Below are 21,867 nucleotides of genomic sequence, written 5' to 3' on the forward strand. Positions count from 1 at the left end.
CACACAAGAATATTGCAGTGTCTGGGAGCTGATAAGGGCTTTAAGGAAATTTAGAAATCTTTAAAGGAATGCATGATATGATCAAGGCTTGTCCATAAGAAAAGAGGACTAAAATAATTGAGAATACCAGTGGATTCCAATCTTAGTGAAGAGAAGTGCACAATCCCTCGAGGCTTACTTGAATTACATTTGGAAATGACTGTGACTTGAATTTTAAAAGAAACATACTAAATATTTTTAAAATACTCTATAGGTGTGCTGCACATCATATAATTTTAGGAGTAAATGGACGTTAAAACCTTCATACCTTAGAAGGTGTTTTCAGAAGTCTGAATTTTCCTATTTTATAGTATTCTGCTATTTTCCTTATTCAATAAGTATATATTTACCACCCAGTACAACACTGAAGATGAGAAAAAAGAGGGAACTCTGTTTGCCCAAATGACGGTAAAGGTTTTTCCCAAGATATTCTCATATGTGCCCATACTTTATAATAGTTCGTAGAAGGAGACTCTTGGATTTAAAGATTTTCCATCACCTAATGTGCAGTTGGGGTAGCTCCACACTTGAATGACTGTTCTTTTCCTCCCTTGGGAAAAGTTGGAAGAACAGTCATTACAGGGTCTTATTCTGGGGCAGGTGAAAGCTGGCCTGAAAAGAATTTTGTAATTAAAGTTTACATAATCGGTGCTCAGAGTTTTGACGCACAGAAGCCCACCAGCAGCGAAGAGCCAGGAAGAAGCCTACAGGAAGTAGGCAAGAGCAATGAGGCGTTTGGGTTGCCCCAGTAAAGCCCCCGTTACATCAATGGGACCATAGACGCTTATTCTTTGTGGTTGGTGAATACAGGAGAATTTAAAGTAGAACCAATCAAGACTGTAGCAGATTTGTCTCTGATAAAATAAACCAGAATGTTTCGATTTTTCTTCTTTGATCTTACAGTAAAGAATGGTATAATGTAATGAATTGTTAAGGATATGGGCTTTGGAGTCAGAGAGACCTGGGTTTGGGATGGGCTGTCACTTTCTAGCTGGGTGACCTTGAATTCACTATTCAACCTCCCTGAGCCTGCTACTCCTTTTTTTGTAAACTGGGAGCGGTAATATCAGTAACTAATGCATAGTGCTGTTATAAGGTTCAGTATAATATGTGTAAACTGCATAGTACAGTGGCTCACATAATGGTAAATACTCCATAAACATAAGCTATTGTTTTAATTATGCATTATCTCCTTGATATACTTTTAACAAACTCTGATATTGTTTTGCCTAATGGAGATAAATTGCCAAAATGGGGTGAAACTAGTTATACAGTTTAAACCTTTGTCTGTTACAGTTATGTTCAGCTTAGCCACAGCGACTCAACCAAATGGGAGTCTCTTTTTTCCACGTAATTAGGAATTCAGAAATAGACAGGATAGGACTGGTGTACCTGTTTGAGAATCCAGCCTCCTTCTAATTCTCTGTTCCACCTCCCTTATCAGATGGCTTTTATCTTCTTGGTTGAGAGGGGTCTGCTCTATCTTCAGACATCCAAGAGAGAAGAGCCCAGGGTGAATGGCCTTTTTACCAGACTGCCATTTTTTCAGGAGTGGGGGAATGTCAGAGACTCTGTCTTCAGGAACCCCCACCTACATCTCATTTGCCTGAACAGCGTTTCATGACTAGCCCCTAACTGCAATGGAGGCTGGGAAGGGAAGGGCATATTTCTAACTGGGCACATAATGGCCCTAAAAAAAATACTTGCAGCTCGGTTAGATATTACATAAGCAGTTAGCAAGGCCTGTTACAAAGCCGCAAGAAGGGCATAGCTCCTAGGCCTGATGGTTTTCCTACAAAGATTTATAAATGTCCTCAACGTTGGGACATTCTGTTAGGTCCTACTATCATCATTAAGAAGGGAGATGGTCACTGATCTATGTAATTGACAGGATAACAGCCAAAGTCCTTTAGATGTGACTCCTGAATCAATATTGTCAGTTTGCTTTCATGTTGCAATGTAGAGTGAGGTTGCCACTTAGTTCAACAACTACGATCTTGGTGATATGACTGTCTCATTTATTCAATAAGCATTTATTGCGGACCCACTGGTCTTGGAAATACAAGTAGGGTGGAAATGTAGAAGCAACATCCAAACCTTTTTTTAAGGCTAAATTAGAGGTGACAGACATCAGTAGGCCTAGATGCTGACAGTGATACTCTATGTTTGGATGCTTGGAGAAGTTCCCTGAAGTGCTCAAGATCTGTGTGATTGGCCTCACTGGAATTAGGAGTACCAAGTCCTAACCATTTTCTACTACCAGAGGGATCAAGGTCCAGTTTTCTTCTATTGACTTAAAATGACCTGCGTTAAAACACGTGCGCATACACACACACCCACACACACACACACACACACACACACACACACACACCTAGAAAATATTTATGATTCTTTACCAGTTTAACAGATTACAAGTCAACCAGTAAGGCTTTGTTGGGGCGAACTGTTGCCCAGCACTAAGCAAAAAATGTTACCCAAATTTTTCTGGGTTAATACCAGGATGTTTACTAAGAACCAATTTCACAGACCATTCTTGTTTATAGACTTTGCATTGACTTCTTAAGGCTGAAAGGAGCCTGAATGAGACTGTGGGCAATTGCTTAAGTACCTTGAGCCTCAGTTTCCTTATATGTAATAAGAGAACATTGAAGGAGAGGTTCCTGAAAGTTCCTCCCTGAACTAAGGTTTGGGGCAGAATGGAGCCTTTGTTACTAGGGAAACCTGGATTCTGGTACTCAACCCTGTACAAGTTGTGGGGTGCCCTGGAATAGGAGAAGCCTGGAACCTATACCTTGGTTCCTTCCTCATGGAAATGAAAGAGTTGGATTCAAAGGAGTCTGAGTCCTCTACTTGACCGAATGTTCTGTTGAATAGAGTTTGGTAGAGCTCCCTCGAAATTGTACCAACTAGGTTTATTTCATGGAAAGTTTTGGAGAAATACTTGATGGGTTTCATCTTCCCAGGGCCTGTGCATGGACCCTCCTAAGTTTGTTAAGCATTAAAATTTGAAATGAGTCTACAGAAGATAGAGCCTGTGAACTCTTATGCCTAAGTATCTCAACTTGGTGTTTTTAATTGGACACAGAGTGACTAAAACTATCACTACATTCTGCTTCTTAGCTGTTCATGCATTGACGTCTTGACCAGCAGAAAATCCTGTGTTTTGGGAGAGTGTTTGAAGTGGTCCTTAAAGGGGATTTGGTCACACCAAGACTTGCAGAGAGGAGTTCCTAGGGAGCCTAATAGATCTGGGAGGACCTGCTGAGTTACCCTAAGTTGAAGTGATCCTTAAAAAGAAAAAAGAAAAAAAATAAGACTATAGAAGAACTACACACTAGAGCATAAATGTCAAGCCCCCAAAAGTCTTTAACCACAGCTGACCCCTTAAATCACAGGCTGCCCTCAGAAGGCAGCAGTTTGTTCTAAGCAGTGGCCTGCAGAGCCCGTGACACCAAAGAATGGAGCCAGTAGGGGTGGGATCTAACCAGAAAATCACACGGCCTGCCTGGAAATGACCTGGTGAGTTTTAACCTATCCAGTACCTACGGTACTGACCGTAAAGGCACAGGATTTCAGAATTTCAGTTGACAAAGGCCTTGAAGCTCCAGGCTTGACGATGAAAGAAAGAAATGATCAAAATACCATCTGTCATAATGGAAAACCCAGGCGGCCCCGAGCCTCTTCCTCATGCAGCAGCCACGCAGCGTTAGTCAATCTGGACAGTTATTTATGCGTTGAGGTCACATTCTGGCCAATCTTTTGCTTACAACTTCAACCAAATAAAGCCTTCCCTCTCCGCATGTCTCTTGCCAAAATCAGGTTGAGAGATGGTTCTTTGAGACCATTGTTTTGACAGGAGATGCAGGGATTTCTCACACAGCAAATGCACCAATGCCAGTCGGGGGTTAAATGGTGTTAAAATGGAAAAGAATTAAACTCAACTCCTTTCCTTTGCTCTGCTTATTCTATTTTTGATTTTGGGTTTCGGGGCAGGGTTTTTTTGTGTTTTGCCAAGAACTCCCCAAATGTCAATGAAATGTCCAAGGGAATTTTCTTTGGTAACGACCAGTTTACCTCAGAGAGGATTGACTTTCAGGATTTTCCTATTTAATCTTCCTCTTGTTCCTTCTTTATTCTGACTCTTGACGTACTACAGTTTCTAACTTCTCTGCGGCTGGAAATACTCTAGGCTGCTACTTTCAAGAAGAAAAATGGATGGAAATCCTAGTGTCTGTGAATTGTTGCTAAATCTGCACATGTCCACTTGTAACCAAGAATATTAAACTCAGAGCCAAAGAACAGGAGAAGAAAAACCCCTTCCTTGTTTGCTGTAGACTTTGGCATTAATCCCACAAAGCTTGGAGGAGCTTCAGTGGGACCGTGGGTCTGAAGTCTCTGCTCTCCCAGAGTCATGAGCCAGGTTACCTAGGGCGATTACTCCATTTCTCTGGGCCTCAGTTTCCTTGTAAGTAAGAAGAGAACATTGAAGGAGAGGATCCTTAAGGTTCCTCCCGAACTGCGATTTGGGGCAAGATGGAGCCTTCATTACCAGGGAACCCTTGATTCTGGTATTCAACCCTGTACAAGTTGTGGGGGTGCTGGGGTGAGAGAGGGCCTGGAATCCAGCCTTGGTTTCTTCCTCATGGAAATGAAAGATGGATTCAAAGGAATCTGAGTTTTCTACTGGATTTAGTGTTCTGCAGGTCTGTCAAGCTCCCTCCCAGATTCTACCAGCTGGTTTATTTCATGGAAATGTTTGGAGAAACACTTGCTGGGGTTCATCTTCTCAGGGCCCGTGTATGAAATGAAATCTGTCTCCTTGGATCATTAGGTTATAAGAGGCACAGTTTGGCATACTGTCTCTTGGCCATTAGGCCTCCTCATTATGAATGAGGGAACCACAGTTCACTGCATAAGGGAAGAGCTGAGAGTATGGGGACCGCTAAGGTAGTGACTCTCCTTTCACTCAGTTCCTGTTTTTCCAGCTGCACCATGGGGATAAAGGTGCTTGTTCCTGTGTACATTTACTTCACATGAAACAAAAACCTGGGGTGCCTGTGTGGCTCAATTGGTTTAGCGTCCAACTTCAGCTCAGGTCATGATCTCCCAGTCCGTGAGTTCGAGCCCCGCATCGGACTCTGTGCTGACAGCTCAGAGCCTGGAGCCTGCTTCGGATTGTGTGTCTCCCTCTCTCTCTGTGCCCCTCCCCTGCTCATGCTCTGTCTCTCTCTGTCTCAAAAATAAATAAAAGCATTTAAAAATAAATAAATAAATAAATAAATAAAACAAAAACCTGTTTAAGGAACAGGGAAAGTCCCAAATGACATTCAGGACCAAAACCACAGGTGGGAAAATAGAGAGAAAAGCATCAGATCAGATAATACTGAGTAGTCAGGAATTTGTGGAAACAATTAATGGCTTTCCTAGGAATCTGAGCTTAAGACTATGAAGAGACAGAAACTGCTTTGTAGGAAATGAAATCCTCTGAGGCTGTGGCTAAAAAAGATGTGATTAGATGAGTATTTTGTTATAAAAGAAATAAGAAAATCATTATTCATAGCTACTTAAAATAATGAAACAAATGCTAAGGGACATGGGAATAAAGATGAAGAGCAAAACATTTGTTCAATAAACCTACATTCCAAACTGTTTCATGACTATGGGACAGTTTAAAAGCAGTTGCTGTTATCTGTTAAATGTTACGCTTCAATAAAAAAAAAGTTTTTAAAAAGGAAATTCCTTACTAATCTAAAAGAAACTTTAAGTTTTGTTTTTTATCAGAACAAAAGAAGATAATTAAGGTGGATGTGTGATCAGCTGCCTGTACACTTGTTGCTGTTGATAATGAACATGAAATTCTCCATAGGGTGCTGGGGCTTTAGAACAAAGTTCGTCAAAGGCCAGAACCTAACATTCAAAGTACTAAGACCAAGAGGAATTATGGGAGGGGACTTCAGTTAAGAATGTCATAAGTAGGGGCACCTGGGTGGCTTAGTCGGTTAAACATCTGACTTTGGCTCAGGTCATGATCTCACAGTCTGTGAGATTGAGCCCCACATCGGGCTCTATGCAGACAGCTCAGAGCCTGGAGCCTGCTTCAGATTCTGTGTCTCCCTCTCTCTCTGTCCTTCCCCCACTTGCTCTCCGTTTCTCTCTCTCTCTAAAAAATAAATAAACATTAAAAATTAAAAAAAAAAAGAATGCCATAAGTAATAGAAAACCCAACTAATAGTGGCTGAAACAAACAGGCTCAGTTTCTTCACAAAACAAGAAGTCCATAGGTGGGCGGTTGCTGCCAGTCATTCAAGTACTAGAAGATGCCATCAAAGACCCAGACTTTTCCCACGTTTCCGTTCCTCTATCCTTAGCAAGTTGGCTTTTAGCCTCATGCTTCTTATTCACAAAATGGCTGCCATATCCAGGCATTTCCTCTGTGATCAAGCCAAGAAAAAAGAGAAGAGGACCAACACCAAGGATATCTTCTCTTTGATGGGGAAAGCAAAAGCATTCTCACTGCCTAGAACTTTTGTGCGTGGCTGCCCCAGCTGCCTCTGTAGTGAAATAGGCAGGGGAGAAAGAAAGTTGAGAATGAGTTTTGAGCTAACTGATAAACAATGTCTGCCAAAAACTTTATCTCGAAGAGAATAATCTTCTGGCTTATTGTTACTGGGAGGAAGTAAGGATACAGAACCTTTGGGGTATGGCTCAGAAACGTAGATGTTTCCACTGATAGAATCCTTAAATCACAGTTCTTGGATTGAGCTGAAACACATTCAAAAGGCAAGTAGCCTTATTTTTACCCTGAATTGGCCATAAACCTTATTAACTAAGGCTCTCTCTAAACCTCAGTCTTTCCCAGTATGAAATAAGAATAGTGTTTATTCCCGACCTCACTTAGATTCTTCAGGGGCGCCTGAATGGCTCTCTCGGTTAAGCTTCTGACTTGTTTTCAGCTCAGGTCATGATGTCACAATTTGTGAGATCAAGCCCCATGTCTGGCTCCATGTTGGGCGTAGAGCCTGCTTAAGATTCTCTCTCCCTCTCCTCTCTCTCTCTCTCTCCGTCCCTTACCAACTTACGTGTGTGCATGCACTCCCACACTCTCGCACGTGCTCTCTCTAGAAAAACACTCATTCAGGGGCGCCTGGGTGGCTCAGTCGGTTGAGCCTCCGACTTCGGCTCAGGTCATGATCTCACGGTCTGTGAGTTTAAGCCCCGCGTCGGGCTCTGTGCTGACAGCTCGGAGCCTGGAGCCTGCCTCAAATTCTGTGTCTCCCTCTCTCTCTGACCCTCCCCCGTTCGTGCTCTGTCTCAAAAATAAATAAACATTAAAAAAAAAAGATTCATTCAGTCATTCATATATTCAACACGTGTATACCATATACACCGGTTATGTGTCAGGCAGTGCTAATGCTGCAGATACAGAAGTAAATCATGTAGAAACCCTTCCCCTCAGTGACTCACATTCTCATAGAGAAGGGAGACCAGGGAACACATTTATCGAGTGCTGCTGCATATTGGACTCACTGGCTGCTTTATATGAAAAAGATATATGTAATATAGAAGATATGCAAACAAATAATATAATAGGTAAGGTGGTGCAATGGAAGTATTCATAAAGGTGCTTTGGGACAGAGAAGAGGAAATGACTAATTCTGCCTGGGGAATTGAGGAAGGCTTTACCAAGGAGATGAAATCTGGATAGGGCTTGAAAATGAGCCCGACTGCTGGGCAGAAGAAGGGCTGGGATGGGGAATAGCTTCTGATGCAGGTGCACTTGATTCAAAAGCACTGACGACTTAAAAGGGACTGGTTAGTTTTCCAAAAGGGCACGTAGCTCGCTCTGCCGAATGTTTGGGTGGTTGGGGGTGACATGGGGAGCTGAAGGTGAAAGGTGGTTGGAGAAGGATTGCAAGGGTTGTGAAGCTCTTCAGAAGGCACACGAAGGAGTCTGGCCTGGAGGGGCCATTGCAGTCCAGGACAAGACGGATCAGATCTGTGCCTCCAAAAGACCATTTTGGAACCAGTGACGGGGGACGAGTGGAATAGAGAGGCTGTTCGGGAGGCTTTGCAACAATCCCGGTGAGAGATGATAACTCCGTTCAGGCAGTGCGGTCCCAGAAAGATCTTTGAGATCTTTGTTGGTTTGTTTCCAAAGTTTTTTTTTTTTTTAAACAAATCAAATAATAGAAACATTTTTCATAAAATATATATCAAACTTAGCTTCCACGGTGTTGTCCACGCACACACACAAATTGGAACATGAAATCTTTTTGTTAAACCTGTAGCCTGTGGGGGCGCCTGGGTGGCTCAGTCCGTTAAGCATCCGACTTCAGCTCAGGTCATGATCTCAGGCTTGGTGGGTTCGAGCCCTGCATCGGGCTCTGTGCTGACAGCTTGGAGCCTGGAGCCTGCTTCACATTCGGTGTCTCCCACTCTCTGACGCTCCCCTGTTCGTGCTCTGTCTTTCTCTGTCTCAAAAATAAATAAACATTTAAAAAAATTAAAATAAAAAATAAACCTGTGGCCTGTGACCACAAGGACAGCCCAATTCATTCGGGCCCCACGACAGCGAGAAAGCACGGTGTCTGAGTCTATGAATCGCAACGCTTGCCCACCGCCTTCACAGTGTTTTCCCTAATGTAGGGTTACAGTCACTGTTGCTAATTCATAGAGGCTAGGACAGGCCTGTATATCAGGTTTTATAAATATTTCTTTATGTATATTTCTTTTATAAAATATTTATTAAATAAATTGAATGATTTTAAAATATTTTTGGTAATGGTCGATCATCGAGAACAGACAGAAGGTGCTGCTCTGATAAGGCATTCCCCTCAAGAGCCTGCGGCTGCAGTTGATAACTGTCAGTGGCAATGGGGGCCAGTCGTGCTTCAGAGAGGCTAGGTGCCCATCACATTCAGATCTCAGTCTAGAAGTAGATGGACAGTTTTTGGTGACCGACTGGATGCGCCGAAAGAGAGGGAAGGAGGGAGGAATCAAAAAAGATTCTGCATTTTCTCGGGTGGCATTTGAATGGCGCCATGCACAGGACACGTGGAAGAACGCAGCGTCCGCTGAGCTCCCTTTCGGCTCCATGGCAGTTCTGTGAAGAGAGGAGCAGGCCCATTAGCTTAGTGCTTCTTGTGTCAAAACAATGCTCCCCTTCGCACTGCCCTCCACTCCCCAGCTTCACCCAGCTGTGATTTGCAAGTTGTGTTCACGGCCAGCTGCAAAGGGCCTGTGGTTGCCTTGTTCCTGCCTGTGAAATGAAAATGGGTGGCCGCTGTAAATGCAGACAGCAGTGGGGCGCCTGGGTGGCTCGGTCCGTTATGCGTCCGACTTCGGCTGAAGTTGTGATCGCGCAGTTCTTGAGTTCAGACCCCGCATCGGGCTCTGCGCTGACAGCTCGGAGCCTGGAGCCCGCTTCGGATTCTGTGTCTCCCTGTCTCTCTGCCCCTCTTCCACTCGTGCTCTGTCTCCCTCTCTCTCTCAAAAATAAAATAAATATTAAAAAACAACAACAACACTGTGGGGAAGTTGTCTTTCAACTAACATCTTAAAATGAACTAAATGCAGGGGCGCCTGGGTGGCGCAGTCAGTTAAGCCTCCGACTTCAGCCAGGTCACGATCTCGCAGTCCGTGAGTTCGAGCCCCGCGTCGGGCTCTGGGCTGATGGCTCAGAGCCTGGAGCCTGTTTCCGATTCTGTGTCTCCCTCTCTCTCTGCCCCTCCCCCGTTCATGCTCTGTCTCTCTCTGTCCCAAAAATAAATAAACGTTGGAAAAAAAAAATAAAAATAAAAATAAAATAAAATAAATGCAGACAGCAAGCGAGCAGGGAAAGCAGGTGATCCCTAGTCAAGGCCTAGGGTACCAGAGATGGACGGCTTCTGATGGCTCTGGCTGCTTCACCGCGACTGTGGGGCTTTTTTTTCCTGCTTGGCTGAAGCAAGTATTCATAGTTTTAATAGTTTTCTAAGGCCAGTGGAGGAAATTGGACTTCATATGATGCTCAGCTTCTCGAGTGTGTGACTAATACTTAAAAGACTCATTAAGAGACTTCTTTAGTTTTAATTGTATCTCCTTGTTTGGTATGTGACCCAATTAATTCATTCTTGTTGTGAAGGTATTCGAAGACCCTGTACCCTCTTGACCTCTTCTTATAATTATTACCATTGCCCTCCTTCGAAGCACCATTTTGATTACATACTTAAAAGGAGCTACTGAAATACCCTCTCATCGCCGTGTGGCTGAAATGCCCACTGCTTGGGCTCAAGGACAGTCATCTGAGAGTGGTTTTGGTGTCCTCAACAGCTCAGTGGCCAGCACCTCCCTTTTCACCTTCCCTCCCCCCCACAATACCACCCCCTCCCCCCAGAGGGTTTTAGTCGCACCTCCCTGCTTTAATAAGACTAGCTGTTCTCCCTGAGGCCCCAAAAGTTGTGTTTTAGCAAACACAGATAAATCAATAAATGTGCCTTATCAGTGTTGGGATTGCTGGCAGGTGCCTCAGAGCAAACGTGACTGTGATTCCACCTCATCCCCTCCCCCTCCCCCGGACACACACGTGTTTGTTTCTTCTTTTCCTTAGATTCCACTATCTGACAGATCTGCACTCAAACAAAAACCCATCCTGCTGACTCACCCAAATACAGGTGGAAGCCCATACTCGGGAAGCAGTTTTAACCAAATTGCGTGAAATAAAGTCCTTTCTTCTGATGTCTCTCTGTCCGGTGTTCTGAGCAGTTTCATCTGCACTGATCTTACAAAAAAGTTCTCTCCGCCATTTAATTCTCACCACTTGGTATCCAGTTCTATAAAGTAGTACTTTAAAAAGCAATGCTTTAAAAAGGTTCACGATAATTTACTGAGGTAGTGGACAAGACACCAACTACGTAAATTGTCTTGTTCTTCAGAGTGAGGCCTAAGAAAAGCATTCTTGTTGACTCGTCCCCTTCGCTCTTTAGTATTCTGTCACCTGGCTCCTTTTATTACTGTAGAAATAATGCTTGTACAAACCATTTACAGTTCAGGGAGAAGAAACGTGGATGAAAAAAATCAGACGTACTCCTATGGATGATGATGGGAAAGTGAAACCTTTTTTTTTTTTTTAAGAGGACCAGAGGATGTATTAGTGTCCACACATCTCAGTCATGACTGTGAAGTATGTGCAGATAACCGGCGATCTCACCATTTTTCCTAATAGGATGAGACCTTTGGGGAAACGCTAGTGGTACATTACTGCCTTAGGGAATTTTATGTGGAGTAGTGTCTGAGTCCATTTGGGCTGCTGTAACAAAATCCCTCAGGCAGGCTAGCTTATAATAACGACAGAAATGTACTGTTCACGCTTCCGCAGTCCAGACGTCTGAAACCAGGGGCCAGCATGGTCGAGTAAGGGCCCGGACTGCCCACTTCTCGCTGTGTCTTCACAAGGCGAAACAGGCAAGAGAGTTCTCTGGGGTCTCTTTTATAAGAGCACTAATCCCATTCCTGAGGCTCCACCCTCATGACCCAGTCAGCTCCTGGGGGTGGTACCTCCCAATACCATCACCTTGGGCTCTAGGATCCCAACATATGAATGGGGGGAGGGCGTGACACAAACATCAGACCACAGCAAATAGTGTGCAGTTGTCGTCACTGAGCCTGTGAAACATGAAGTTCCTCGTGAAGGACTTTACACAACCCAGAACACAGGGCAAAACTTTTCTTCATAAAGAACAGTGAACGTGTATGTCCTTTCAAGGGATCCAACCATTCGTTTTCACATCAGAATCTGAGATTCTTTACTTACCGTCAGATTCCTACCAATTCAGTAAGAATCGGAGATTGTTTACTTACCGTCTTGTGGCAAGAGCGTACATGTGTGGAGTTCTAAGGTGCAACTCAACTAGTCACTCAGCAAATATTGAGTACCAACTGTATACTGGGCATAGCGCTAAACCATGCTGTCAACCCACTCAGGGTCTGGTTGGCTGACCTTTAATGATAGGGAGGGAAAACACCAGAGAGTTGACTAGAAGTGGCATCATTTGCTACCACAACTTTCAGGAATAGCTTCTTAGAAACAAGAAGTGAGCATGAAGGCCAGAGGTTAACTGGGACTTCTCTGCAGTTATCAGCCACGTTGTTCAGAAGGAATCCCCTGCTAACGTCCTGCTGGATATTGACTAAAATGCAGCTTGTTCACGATGCCTTGTCTATCCCTCATGATGCTTTGCTCTTTTGGCCCAGAAACAGAAAAGATAGTACTAGAGGCAGGAAACGGATTGCCATCCTGGAAATTCAATGACCAGCTTTTTCCCTGTGATGTGTGTGGGAAAGTGTTTGGCCGACAGCAGACGTTGTCCCGACATCTCTCGCTGCACACAGGTGAGTCAAGGCCTCGCTCCTAGGCCGTCTGCACTCTGGATCACCAGCCTCTCTACTGTCAAGAAGCTGACTTTGTCTAAGACAGTTCTCACTGGAAGTGGTGGAAATGTTTTTATCCTGGCCCTTCAAACCATTTTAGCTGGCATGTTCAAAGAGGCCCCGGAAAGGGCTTTTATTTGTATTGAAAGTAGGCTTGATGAGAAAAGATACACGTGTAAGTGTATCCAGGTAAGGTTCCTGAATTCTGAGAAATGCATTGCTCTCACCTGGAGGGTGCAGGCGATGGGGGCTGCACCCACGTTACTGGTTCCATCTTTTTGTGGGAAATGGGAGCAGCAGAGGGACAGAGCAGCTTGTGGAGAAACAGTTGCTATCTTTATCTTCATATAATAGTAGACAAATGTGGTTGGTTCTGCGCATTGCAAAAGGGACGGCAACCAAATTAAGAAAGGATAAAGGAGGAATAAATAGCAACTTAATCAATTTGGCAAGAATAAGTTCCTTCGCCCCCAAAAGCAAGGGCTGTATTTTATCTGTATGGCCGGGTTCCTCCCCTGGCCCCGCCAAGCCCCAGGCCACCGGCAGGCCAGATGTGGGGACCATCTACAGTAACAATGATGATGGCTTGCATTTGGTTGGGGGAGAACTTTTTTCCTTATTCTCTGCTGCGAAGTGGTAAGACAGGTATTTTTTAAGGGCAAGCCCAGTGAGACAAAGTAAGAAGTAAGGATGGAAAATGAGTTTGCTCTTTGCTTTTTTCCACTATCGTCCATTCCCTTTATCTGCACAGTGAAAGCCAGCCTGCTCCTTCTACTATAATTTGCTTGATTAATCGAATGAATTCAGAATGCCACTCTGGAAAGAGTCCTGAAACATTGTCAGTTTCAGGAGAGGGTTTTCATTAAGAAATTAATTGCAGCTTTTAGTTCTATTTATGTAAAATGAACATCTCCCATCATATTACTTCACATGAGTCATTTTTCTCCCCCTTTAATTTCACGAGTTTTTATTTCTTGGCTGACCCAGGCCTGGAGCTTAGGGAACATGATGGGGCTTCTCTTACACCAGACCCAGGAATGCTGTGCTCCACTCCCCTTTCCCCAGCTAAGCACCCACCCTTGGCTGACGCATGGCAGGTGTGCACGCACACACACACACACACACACACACATTCATTTAGCCCCTGCGGGGCTCCCCTTATCAGGAAGAGGGACCTGTGGATGTCTAGGAAAAAGCAGATGGTCTGGCTGCCCTGGGACTTTCTTCTATCTAAGTACTGATACAGCAGTGACCTCCCGGATGAAGACTTTTAGATATTTGTAATTCTAAGGTGTTCCCTTTGTCCCCATTTGAAATGAGATCTGAACCTTCCTTGCCATGACCGCTCTAAGTGGTCTCCTGCAGGTGTTGGGTTTTCATTTTTGAGAGAAGTTTGGGGTTTTTTTCCTGTTCCTTCTCCCCAGAGGAAAGAAAATACAAATGCCACTTGTGCCCCTATGCTGCTAAGTGCCGTGCGAACCTGAACCAGCACCTGACTGTCCATTCGGTGAAGCTGGTGAGTACGGACACTGAGGACATTGTCAGCGCCGTCACCTCTGAAGGCAGTGATGGGAAGAAGCACCCTTATTATTACAGGTGAGCTGTGAGTGGAACTGGCCCAGCCTTCCCCAACTTTCTAGAACACTCCCCACGCGGGTGCTAGGGCATATGTGATGAGGTACCTCTTAGTCATAGTGCTGACCTTCATTTTAGTACTTGCTTTGTTTACACTGGACCCACCAGCCACGCTGACTCCTCTCTTGGCTTGGATGGCCCTGGTAGAAGTAATTGAAAGGGAAATGGTCTTGGAGGTAGCTCTCTGGGGTGGAGCTCCAGGGAGTGACAGGGCTCCGGGGATTATTAGCTTCTCGATTTGTGCAGCTGGAAAGCTCCCAACCTTTGTAACTGAGCACCTTGCTACTTCCTGAGAACCGTCCTAAGGAGAAAAAGACCAGGGAAAATAAATCTGAGAACTCTGAGGAAATAGCCTTGAAAGCATTGCATATTTGCCCCTGGTTGTATTGTCTTCAGTGCCTGGAATTTTATGTTTCCCTTTCATTTTTGACCATGAATCAATATTTGGTTTGGTTGCAGTGAAATCCCAAGTCTCAGAATTGTGCCCAAGAGGTAGACCATACAGATTGGTAGACACTTGCTTTTGCACAAAATATCTCCATGGACGGCGACTTCTATCAGCAGTTGTCACAGACAGGAATTGCTCCTGCTGGCAGTGTGATCTGATGACCTGCATGTGCCTTCCTTCCTACACGGAAGGTTTCCAGAGCCAGAGAGAGGCTCACTGGGCATGCGGGGTGCTCTGAATTGATCAGTGTATCCACACCGCTAATATCTTGGCAAGGCTGCACCACATCTCTTTGCCCACAGGAATCAGTAAGGTGATGTGCGGCATCTGGAACCTGTAATTTTTAATTAACTGTATGATTAGTCAGCATCATTATAGCATGTATGGGATTGTTACATTATGCTGACACTTAATCCATTTGGCACGGTGACCACTTCAGAGGCATCCCAGAAAGCAGAAGAATTTTCTTTTTTTTTTTTTTTAATTTTTTTTTTTTTGGTAATGTTTATTTTTGAGAGATAGAGAGAGACAGAGCGTGAGCAGGGGAAGGGCAGAGAGAGGGAGGGAGACACAGAATCCGAAGCAGGCTCCAGGCTCCGAGCTGTCAGCACAGCCCACGTGGGGCTCAAACCCCTGAACTGTGAGATCGTGACCTGAGCCAAAGACAGATGTTTAACCGACCGAGCCACCCAGGCGCCCCAAGTAGAATAATTTTCTAATGCAAAAAACCTTTTGGTGGGAAGAAAAGCATGTGTCAAAGTCCAGTGTTCTGAGTGTGCCACAAAGTATCACTCTTCTCTCTCCCCTTCTTTTCTTTCGTCCCCTCATACAGCTGTCACGTGTGTGGATTTGAGACTGAGCTCAATGTCCAGTTTGTCAGCCACATGTCACTCCACGTGGACAAGGAGCAATGGATGTTTTCCATCTGCTGCACCGCCTGTGACTTTGTCACCATGGAGGAAGCAGAGATAAAGGCTCACATTGGCACCAAGCACACAGGTGACCAATACTGTCGGTCCTTCTCTCCGCCATCCCCCAACCTGCCAGCATGCATGCCCACCTGGCAGAAGCGTCCTCATCACCCCGCGACACTGACATTCCCTTCCTCAGAAGGGAGGACTTTCCCAGGGTCTCGGAGCCACAGTGCCCCGTGGCCATCCTGACATTGCCTGGCACAGCTTGGGCCTCGCTGATCTGAAAGACCCACACGTTCAGATGCAGTTGAGGTGCTGAGCCATTGGCTTGTCCTCACCCTGGGTGTCGTCATCCTAGGTAGCAGCCATCGGGCTCTCGTGATGCCCTTCCCCTTGTGTCTTCACGTGCTGGATCTCATTTAAGCCTCGTAGGCCTCTGAGGCCGATGCTACTGTTCCCGTGCTATAGGGGTGGGGAAACGGAGGCTTCACAGAGGTGAGGCATTCTGTCCAAAGTCAGCAATTAGGATGTGCCTCCAGAAGCTTGGGCCCGAGCATTTTCCATTCTAGTCTATTCTCACTGCTGTTCTGACAGGTCCGAGCAACCCTTGGCAGAGGTTTGAACCTTTGTGGTTCTCTGTGCCAGGACACTGTGTGCACGTACTTTAACAGGCTCTGCTCCTGTCCCGAGAAATTCCGGCCCTGACACATATCAGGTCTGCTCAGGGAGGGGGGCGGGGCGGAAAACCGGATTCTCCCCAAACAGCCTGATCGCTCTCCAGGCTGTGTGTGGCCAAGACTTTCCCAGTGTTCTCCTTCCATTTAAGGCTCTTGCCATTCTTAACGATGTTAACATTTTGAATCCACCATGCAATTATCCTCTCACAAGTGATGGTTACAAATGACACCAGCGTGGAGTCATTAAATGAGAATGAGGAAGAGCCTCCCCCACCCTGCGTTGTGTGGTGCTTACAGATTACGAGCTGATGTTGCCAACTGCCAGCGCTGGGTGTTGGGTCAGCCCCTCACATCGTTGGCCCTTGAAGGATTTGAGAAGGGGAAGTTCCTGACAGTTGTGCTGACGATGTGCTCAGCCGAGACGGATCTCTCTTTGCTTTACCGGCCGCTTTGGTTCCAGGGTGCCAACAGCAATAAAAGCTTGCTTTTATCATAAGTTGAGAAGCTATGACTTGGAGGTCTGCAGAGAGCCATTATGCCGGGTGAGAAGGTGCCATTTCTACCGTTGGTTGTCTCGCTATAACCACATTAGCACCATGGGCAGCAGGTGAGCTGGGAAGCCCATGTCAAAGACAAATTAAATTCAGCATCTCGGGAGTGCTAGTGGAGGGAAAGGCCAAACTCTCTTCCATTTCCGCTGGCTTTTCAGATATTTCCCCCCCGTTTCTGTTACTCTCCCATTCTTCTAACCCTCTGCACCCCAAGGATGCCTAAACCCAGTCGAGAACCTTCCTCCTCCCTCCCCAGGCCACAGCCCCTCTGCCACCACCCCACCTCAAGCAAGCCGTAGAAACCATAGAAACCAAAATGGCTGGAAAGCCGTTGGATTTAGAGTCACTTAATTGTCATTGGTGGAAACTTCACATTGACAAGTAACCAATGCAAACACACTCATTGCCACAGGGAACACAGAGATCTTGTTCCCTCTGAGGTGGTAGGGCTCCTTGTCTACCTGCAAAGAATATTCTTGTCTGTTGGCACTGAGAGCCAGAAAGAAATGCATTAAAGAAGTTGCTTTTTTAATACAGTAGAAGCCTGTAACACTGCTGCTATTAGGGAATAAGGTTATAACCTATTTTATAGTTTTGGGGTTTTTTTGTTTTTTTTTTTAGCCAGGGAGACAGTTTTTTTGTTTGTTTGTTTGTTTGTTTTTAAGGGCCAAATAGTGAATATTTTAGGCTTTCAGGCCATACGGTTTCTGTTGCTACATTCAGCTCTACCATTGGAATCTGAAAGTAGCCGAGACAATACACAATTGAGCAGGCCTGGCAGTGTCCCAATAAAACTTTATTTACAAAGGCGGGAGGCTAGATTTGGCCAAAGGACTATAATTTGCTGACCCTTTTTATAAGCTAATGGTTCCACAGTGAGGGTTTCTTGCATCTAGTTGCTGTTTTGAAGTGTTTGAATTTGACCCAAGATATGTCCATCTAAATCTGCAAATTAATAAACTGTGTAATTACAAAGTTATGATATAGAGCAGTATATATACTATGTAATACATATTATACTATATATTCCTGAGAATAGGAAGCTTATCTAGGTTGCTGCTGTCTCCCAAGCACCTAGACCAGTGCCTGCACAGTGCAAGTGAGGAGTAAACATTCGTCCGGTGAATGAATATGTGTGCCCGAGCACGTCTACACACATTTGTGTGTTCTAAGCAAGAAAATTATTCAAACGTGCCCCTTACCGAACCCTGAGAGTCTACTGACTTATGCATATAATCCATGTGGAAGAAGGTACTTGGGATGGAAGAAAACACATTTTGAATTCTAGATTCTGGTTCTACACCCGATGTTACCATAAATAACGCTGCAAATGTAGGAACTCATTCAACTTCTCTGGGCCGTCCATTCCTTGACCTTTTGAATGTGCAGGAGATGTCCAGCAGGCATAAGACTCTCATTTTGTGGGCCTTGTCCTCTGATTTGATTTACCTGACATAGAAATGGACACCTTTTATTTCAGTACATTAAGAAATCCTCGGTGCTTTCTTGTTACAGAAGTGAAGTGATCTCTGCAAGGGAAAAATATTCCCTCTGGTTGCTTCTGATTTCATCAATGCAAATTTTGCTGCAGTTTTTAAATGTTGCAGTAACAGCACTGAGGAATCTGAATAGCTCTTTGGAAAATACCACCATCAATACTTTACCCTCACACCGACACCAAAATAAATACCAGAAGACTTACACAATCCCCTTAACAAATCAGCCCTAGAAAAGCTCGAAGGAAATAGAATGTTTATCAAACTTCCAGAGTGAGAAGGATTTGTGAAAGCTTAAGTGATACAAAAAATGGCAAAGCAAAAGAATCAAGAGATTTGATGGATAAAAATATCTTCTTCTATTTGCCAAAGAAAAGGAAAAGATGGGAAACAAAACCCAAAAACCAGCCTGAAATGACAGAGGCTATATATTTACTATACAGAGAATTGATATAAACTGGTAAGAAACACTTTAGGTCTCTAAGTGCAGAATTTACAAAGGGCATAAACAGTCCATACATAATAAAAGAAATAAAGGCTAACCACTCCATCTAAGGAACCTCACTAGCCACCAGTTAAAACTCAAGAGTGGCTGATGTTTCATGTATCACGTGAGGAGCGTGTTTTACAGCGTCACCCACGATCGCCAGATGCTGCTGATACTGATGGCCATGACCCTACAGGGTGCGAGAACTTTTCAAAACTACTTAGGTAGTGTAGACCAAGAGGTTTGAAAATGCCTGCAAGTCAGTCATCTTTCTGCCGGGAGTCTGTCCCTAGGAGAAAAAAATCAACCAGTGGAATATTAATTTTCACTTAAAATTTAATTTTAAGGAAATACTTAAGTAATGTAGGATAAGTCTACTCCAAGGATATATAATACTGTCATTTAAAACCATTAACTCATAATTATTTTCATAAATTTTTTGAGAGCCAACTATGTGCCAGGTATATAAAACAGCATGGGAAAATACAAAGTGTTAATTGTTGTTAGTATTACTTATAAATATTATATGCTATATTTTATAATAATAATAATACATTTTTCTGTAATGCTTGCAATGAGCTAGGCATTGTTCTTAGTGCTTTATATATAAAAACCCATTTAACCCTCACAACACACATACGAGGCTGCCGATATGATCCCCATTTTTAAGATGAGATCATTGAGGCACTAAGTTAAATACCTTGTCTTAAGTCATTCAGCTTATTAATTGGAACAGGTGGCATTCAAACTCAGGTGTTCTGGATCTAAAGTCTTTATTCTTAACTACTTTGCAATTAACAGCAACGATTTTAAAATAGATATGCTTCTAAAAAAAAAAAGAAGTTTGCCAAAAATGGTGTTATATTGAGGTGGCAAGACAATTGGCCATTTTTTATGGTCGCAGTTTATCATTTTGTGTCATTTTAGATTATGAAATTGAGGTTTTTAAAAAAATTTATTTAAAAATTTTTTTAACATTTATTAATTTTTGAGAGACAGAGACAGAGGGTGAGCAGGGGAGGGACAGAGAGAGAGGGAAACACAGAATCCGAAGCAGGCTCCAGGCTCTGAGCTGTCGGCACAGAGCCCACCACGGGGCTAGAACCCACAAACCATGAAATCATGACCTAAGCTGAAATCAGACGATTAACCAACTGAGCCACCCAGGCGCCCCTAAAATATCGAGGTTTTTTTAAAGTTCACTTCAGCTGGCTGTCCTCACGTATGAGGTTGCATTGCCTGTGCAGAGAATCATTCACCAAGAATCCTTGTGCTGGGGCACCCAAGTGGCTCAGTTGGTTAAGCATCCAACTCTTGATTTCAGCTCAGGTCATGATCTCATGGTTCATGAGACTTAGCCCCACATCGGGCTCTGCACTAACAGCACAGAGCCTGCTTGGGATTCTTTCTCTCTTCCTCTCTCTGTGCTCTCTCTCTCTCAAAATAAATAAACTTAAAAAAAAAAAAAAAAGAATTTTTGTGCTGCTGAAAGTAAGTGACCCCTTGGATGACAGCAAGCTGTGGACTGAGTTGACAAGGGCACCCCAGCTCACTCCCTACAGACAGAGCAAAGGGAGAGGAGGACTGAGAGCAGAGGAAGCGGTGTGGGGTAGGGATTACAAGTTGAGCGGGCTGGGCTGTTTCCCTATGCCAAATCGCAGAGTTGCTGTCATGACACCTGTGTATTTACACAGTGATTAATTTAGGCAGCTCTGCCCACTGCCTTAAGCCTGAAGGTACTTAAAGCTGTTGTTAAAGATGGTAATTAAAATCATATGTTTTCGTTCTAAAAACTAATTTAAAATGATCACTTGCAATATTCTGTGAATGAGACCCATCTTAGAGGATGGATTTGGTGAAGCAATAGACTTAGGGCCCCCACTGAAAATATTCTGTCTACAAAATGTGACTAAACCTAGGTCACATATTAGAGACCGCCAATGACGGGGCTGGCTTTCACATACCTTCCTTGTACCAAAGGAGGTCTATACTTTCAAGGCATATTCCATCCCTCCTTGGGGGTCCATGAATGAGGTCACATCATCTCTGTCCAGGAACCAAGTTCAGTTCTGCCAGGAACAAGACTTGGAAACACTGTAGGAGGGTAAATATTTTTTTCCTTCCTCTTTTTAAAACCTGTTTTTAATTGAACAAGTAATTTACGGCATTCTAGACAATTTTGAAAACCAAATAAATAAAATAAACATAACACTAATAATGTCACACACTAGCTGTAACCACCATTACAGCTTTGTTTGCTTCTGGACTTCTTGTGCCTGTATACGATATATGACTTATTTTTTAATCTTCTAACAAAGAAAGTTCGTTTCTAGAGCTTACAATCACTAGATTACTGAAGCACAGTCTCCCTATATCACCTACCTTAACCTAAAATGATGGGGTTGTTTTGATTATGTTTGGGGAGAACTGACAGCTTAACAATATCAAATCTCCTAAACCGTGAACAGTGTAGAGCCCCCCAATTATTTTGGGGTTTATAATGTACATTGTTAATTTATTACAGTACACGTTTAAGTCATAAACCATTTCATGGGTAGTGCAAGAGTCTTACAATAACGTAGTTCTCTGTCCCCTCTCCTAGCCTTTATGCTTTTGCTGTCAGACATCTACTTATATATATGTTATAAACTCTCTATTATATTATTTTTAACAAAATTACTTTTAGGATCTCTCAAAGAGTTTTAAGTAAGAAAAACTCACGTGGGTTCCAGCCTCGTGTCGGGCTCTGTGCTGACAGCTCAGAGCCTGGAGCCTGCTTCGGATTCTGTGTCTCCCTCTCTCTCTGCCCCTCCCCTGCTCACCCTCTGTGTCTGTCTCTCAAAAATGAATAAACGTTAAAAAAATTTTAATAGAAACTTTTTTACCCCGATTTCATAATCTAAAATGACACAAAATGGTAAACTGAGACCATTAAAACTACCAATTGTCTTGCTGCCTCAGTACCAATTTAGCCTCGTGGGTAAATGCATGCTCTTCATTCTTTTGTGTAGATCCGTTTTTACATTTGGTGTCATTTTCCTTCTGCCTGAAGAATTTCTTTTAACATTTTCTGTAATTCTAGTCTGCTGGTGATGAATTCTTTCTGCTTTTGGGGTGGGGAGGAAAGTTTCATTTTTGAAATATTTTTCACAGAGTACAAGATCTCAGATTGACAGGTGTTCCTTTCAGCACTTTAAAGGTGGTGCCCC

The 21,867-nt window shown here is 43.8% G+C and overlaps 1 protein-coding gene and 1 long non-coding RNA gene across 13 annotated transcripts in view; one reads left to right on the forward strand and one right to left on the reverse strand.

Moving 5' to 3' along the window:
• Positions 1-21,867, forward strand: part of ZNF827 (zinc finger protein 827) — a 174,789-nt gene that overhangs the window by 142,505 nt on the left and 10,417 nt on the right. For all 12 annotated transcript variants that reach the window (XM_045055801.1, XM_045055802.1, XM_045055806.1 and 9 more), the window contains 3 exons: positions 12,274-12,411; positions 13,875-14,046; positions 15,366-15,532. In XM_045055801.1, coding sequence (XP_044911736.1) covers positions 12,274-12,411; positions 13,875-14,046; positions 15,366-15,532 — 477 coding nt within the window. The remainder of the gene's footprint in view (positions 1-12,273; positions 12,412-13,874; positions 14,047-15,365; positions 15,533-21,867) is intronic.
• LOC109498952 lies at positions 8,738-9,459 on the reverse strand. Its single transcript, XR_002155998.2, has 2 exons — positions 9,236-9,459; positions 8,738-9,145 (listed from the first exon to the last, which is right to left on the reverse strand). It is a non-coding gene; the product is annotated as an uncharacterized LOC109498952 (long non-coding RNA).

Source organism: Felis catus, chromosome B1 (assembly GCF_018350175.1).
Source record: "Felis catus isolate Fca126 chromosome B1, F.catus_Fca126_mat1.0, whole genome shotgun sequence".
In the NCBI taxonomy this organism is placed as follows: Eukaryota; Metazoa; Chordata; class Mammalia; order Carnivora; family Felidae; genus Felis; species Felis catus.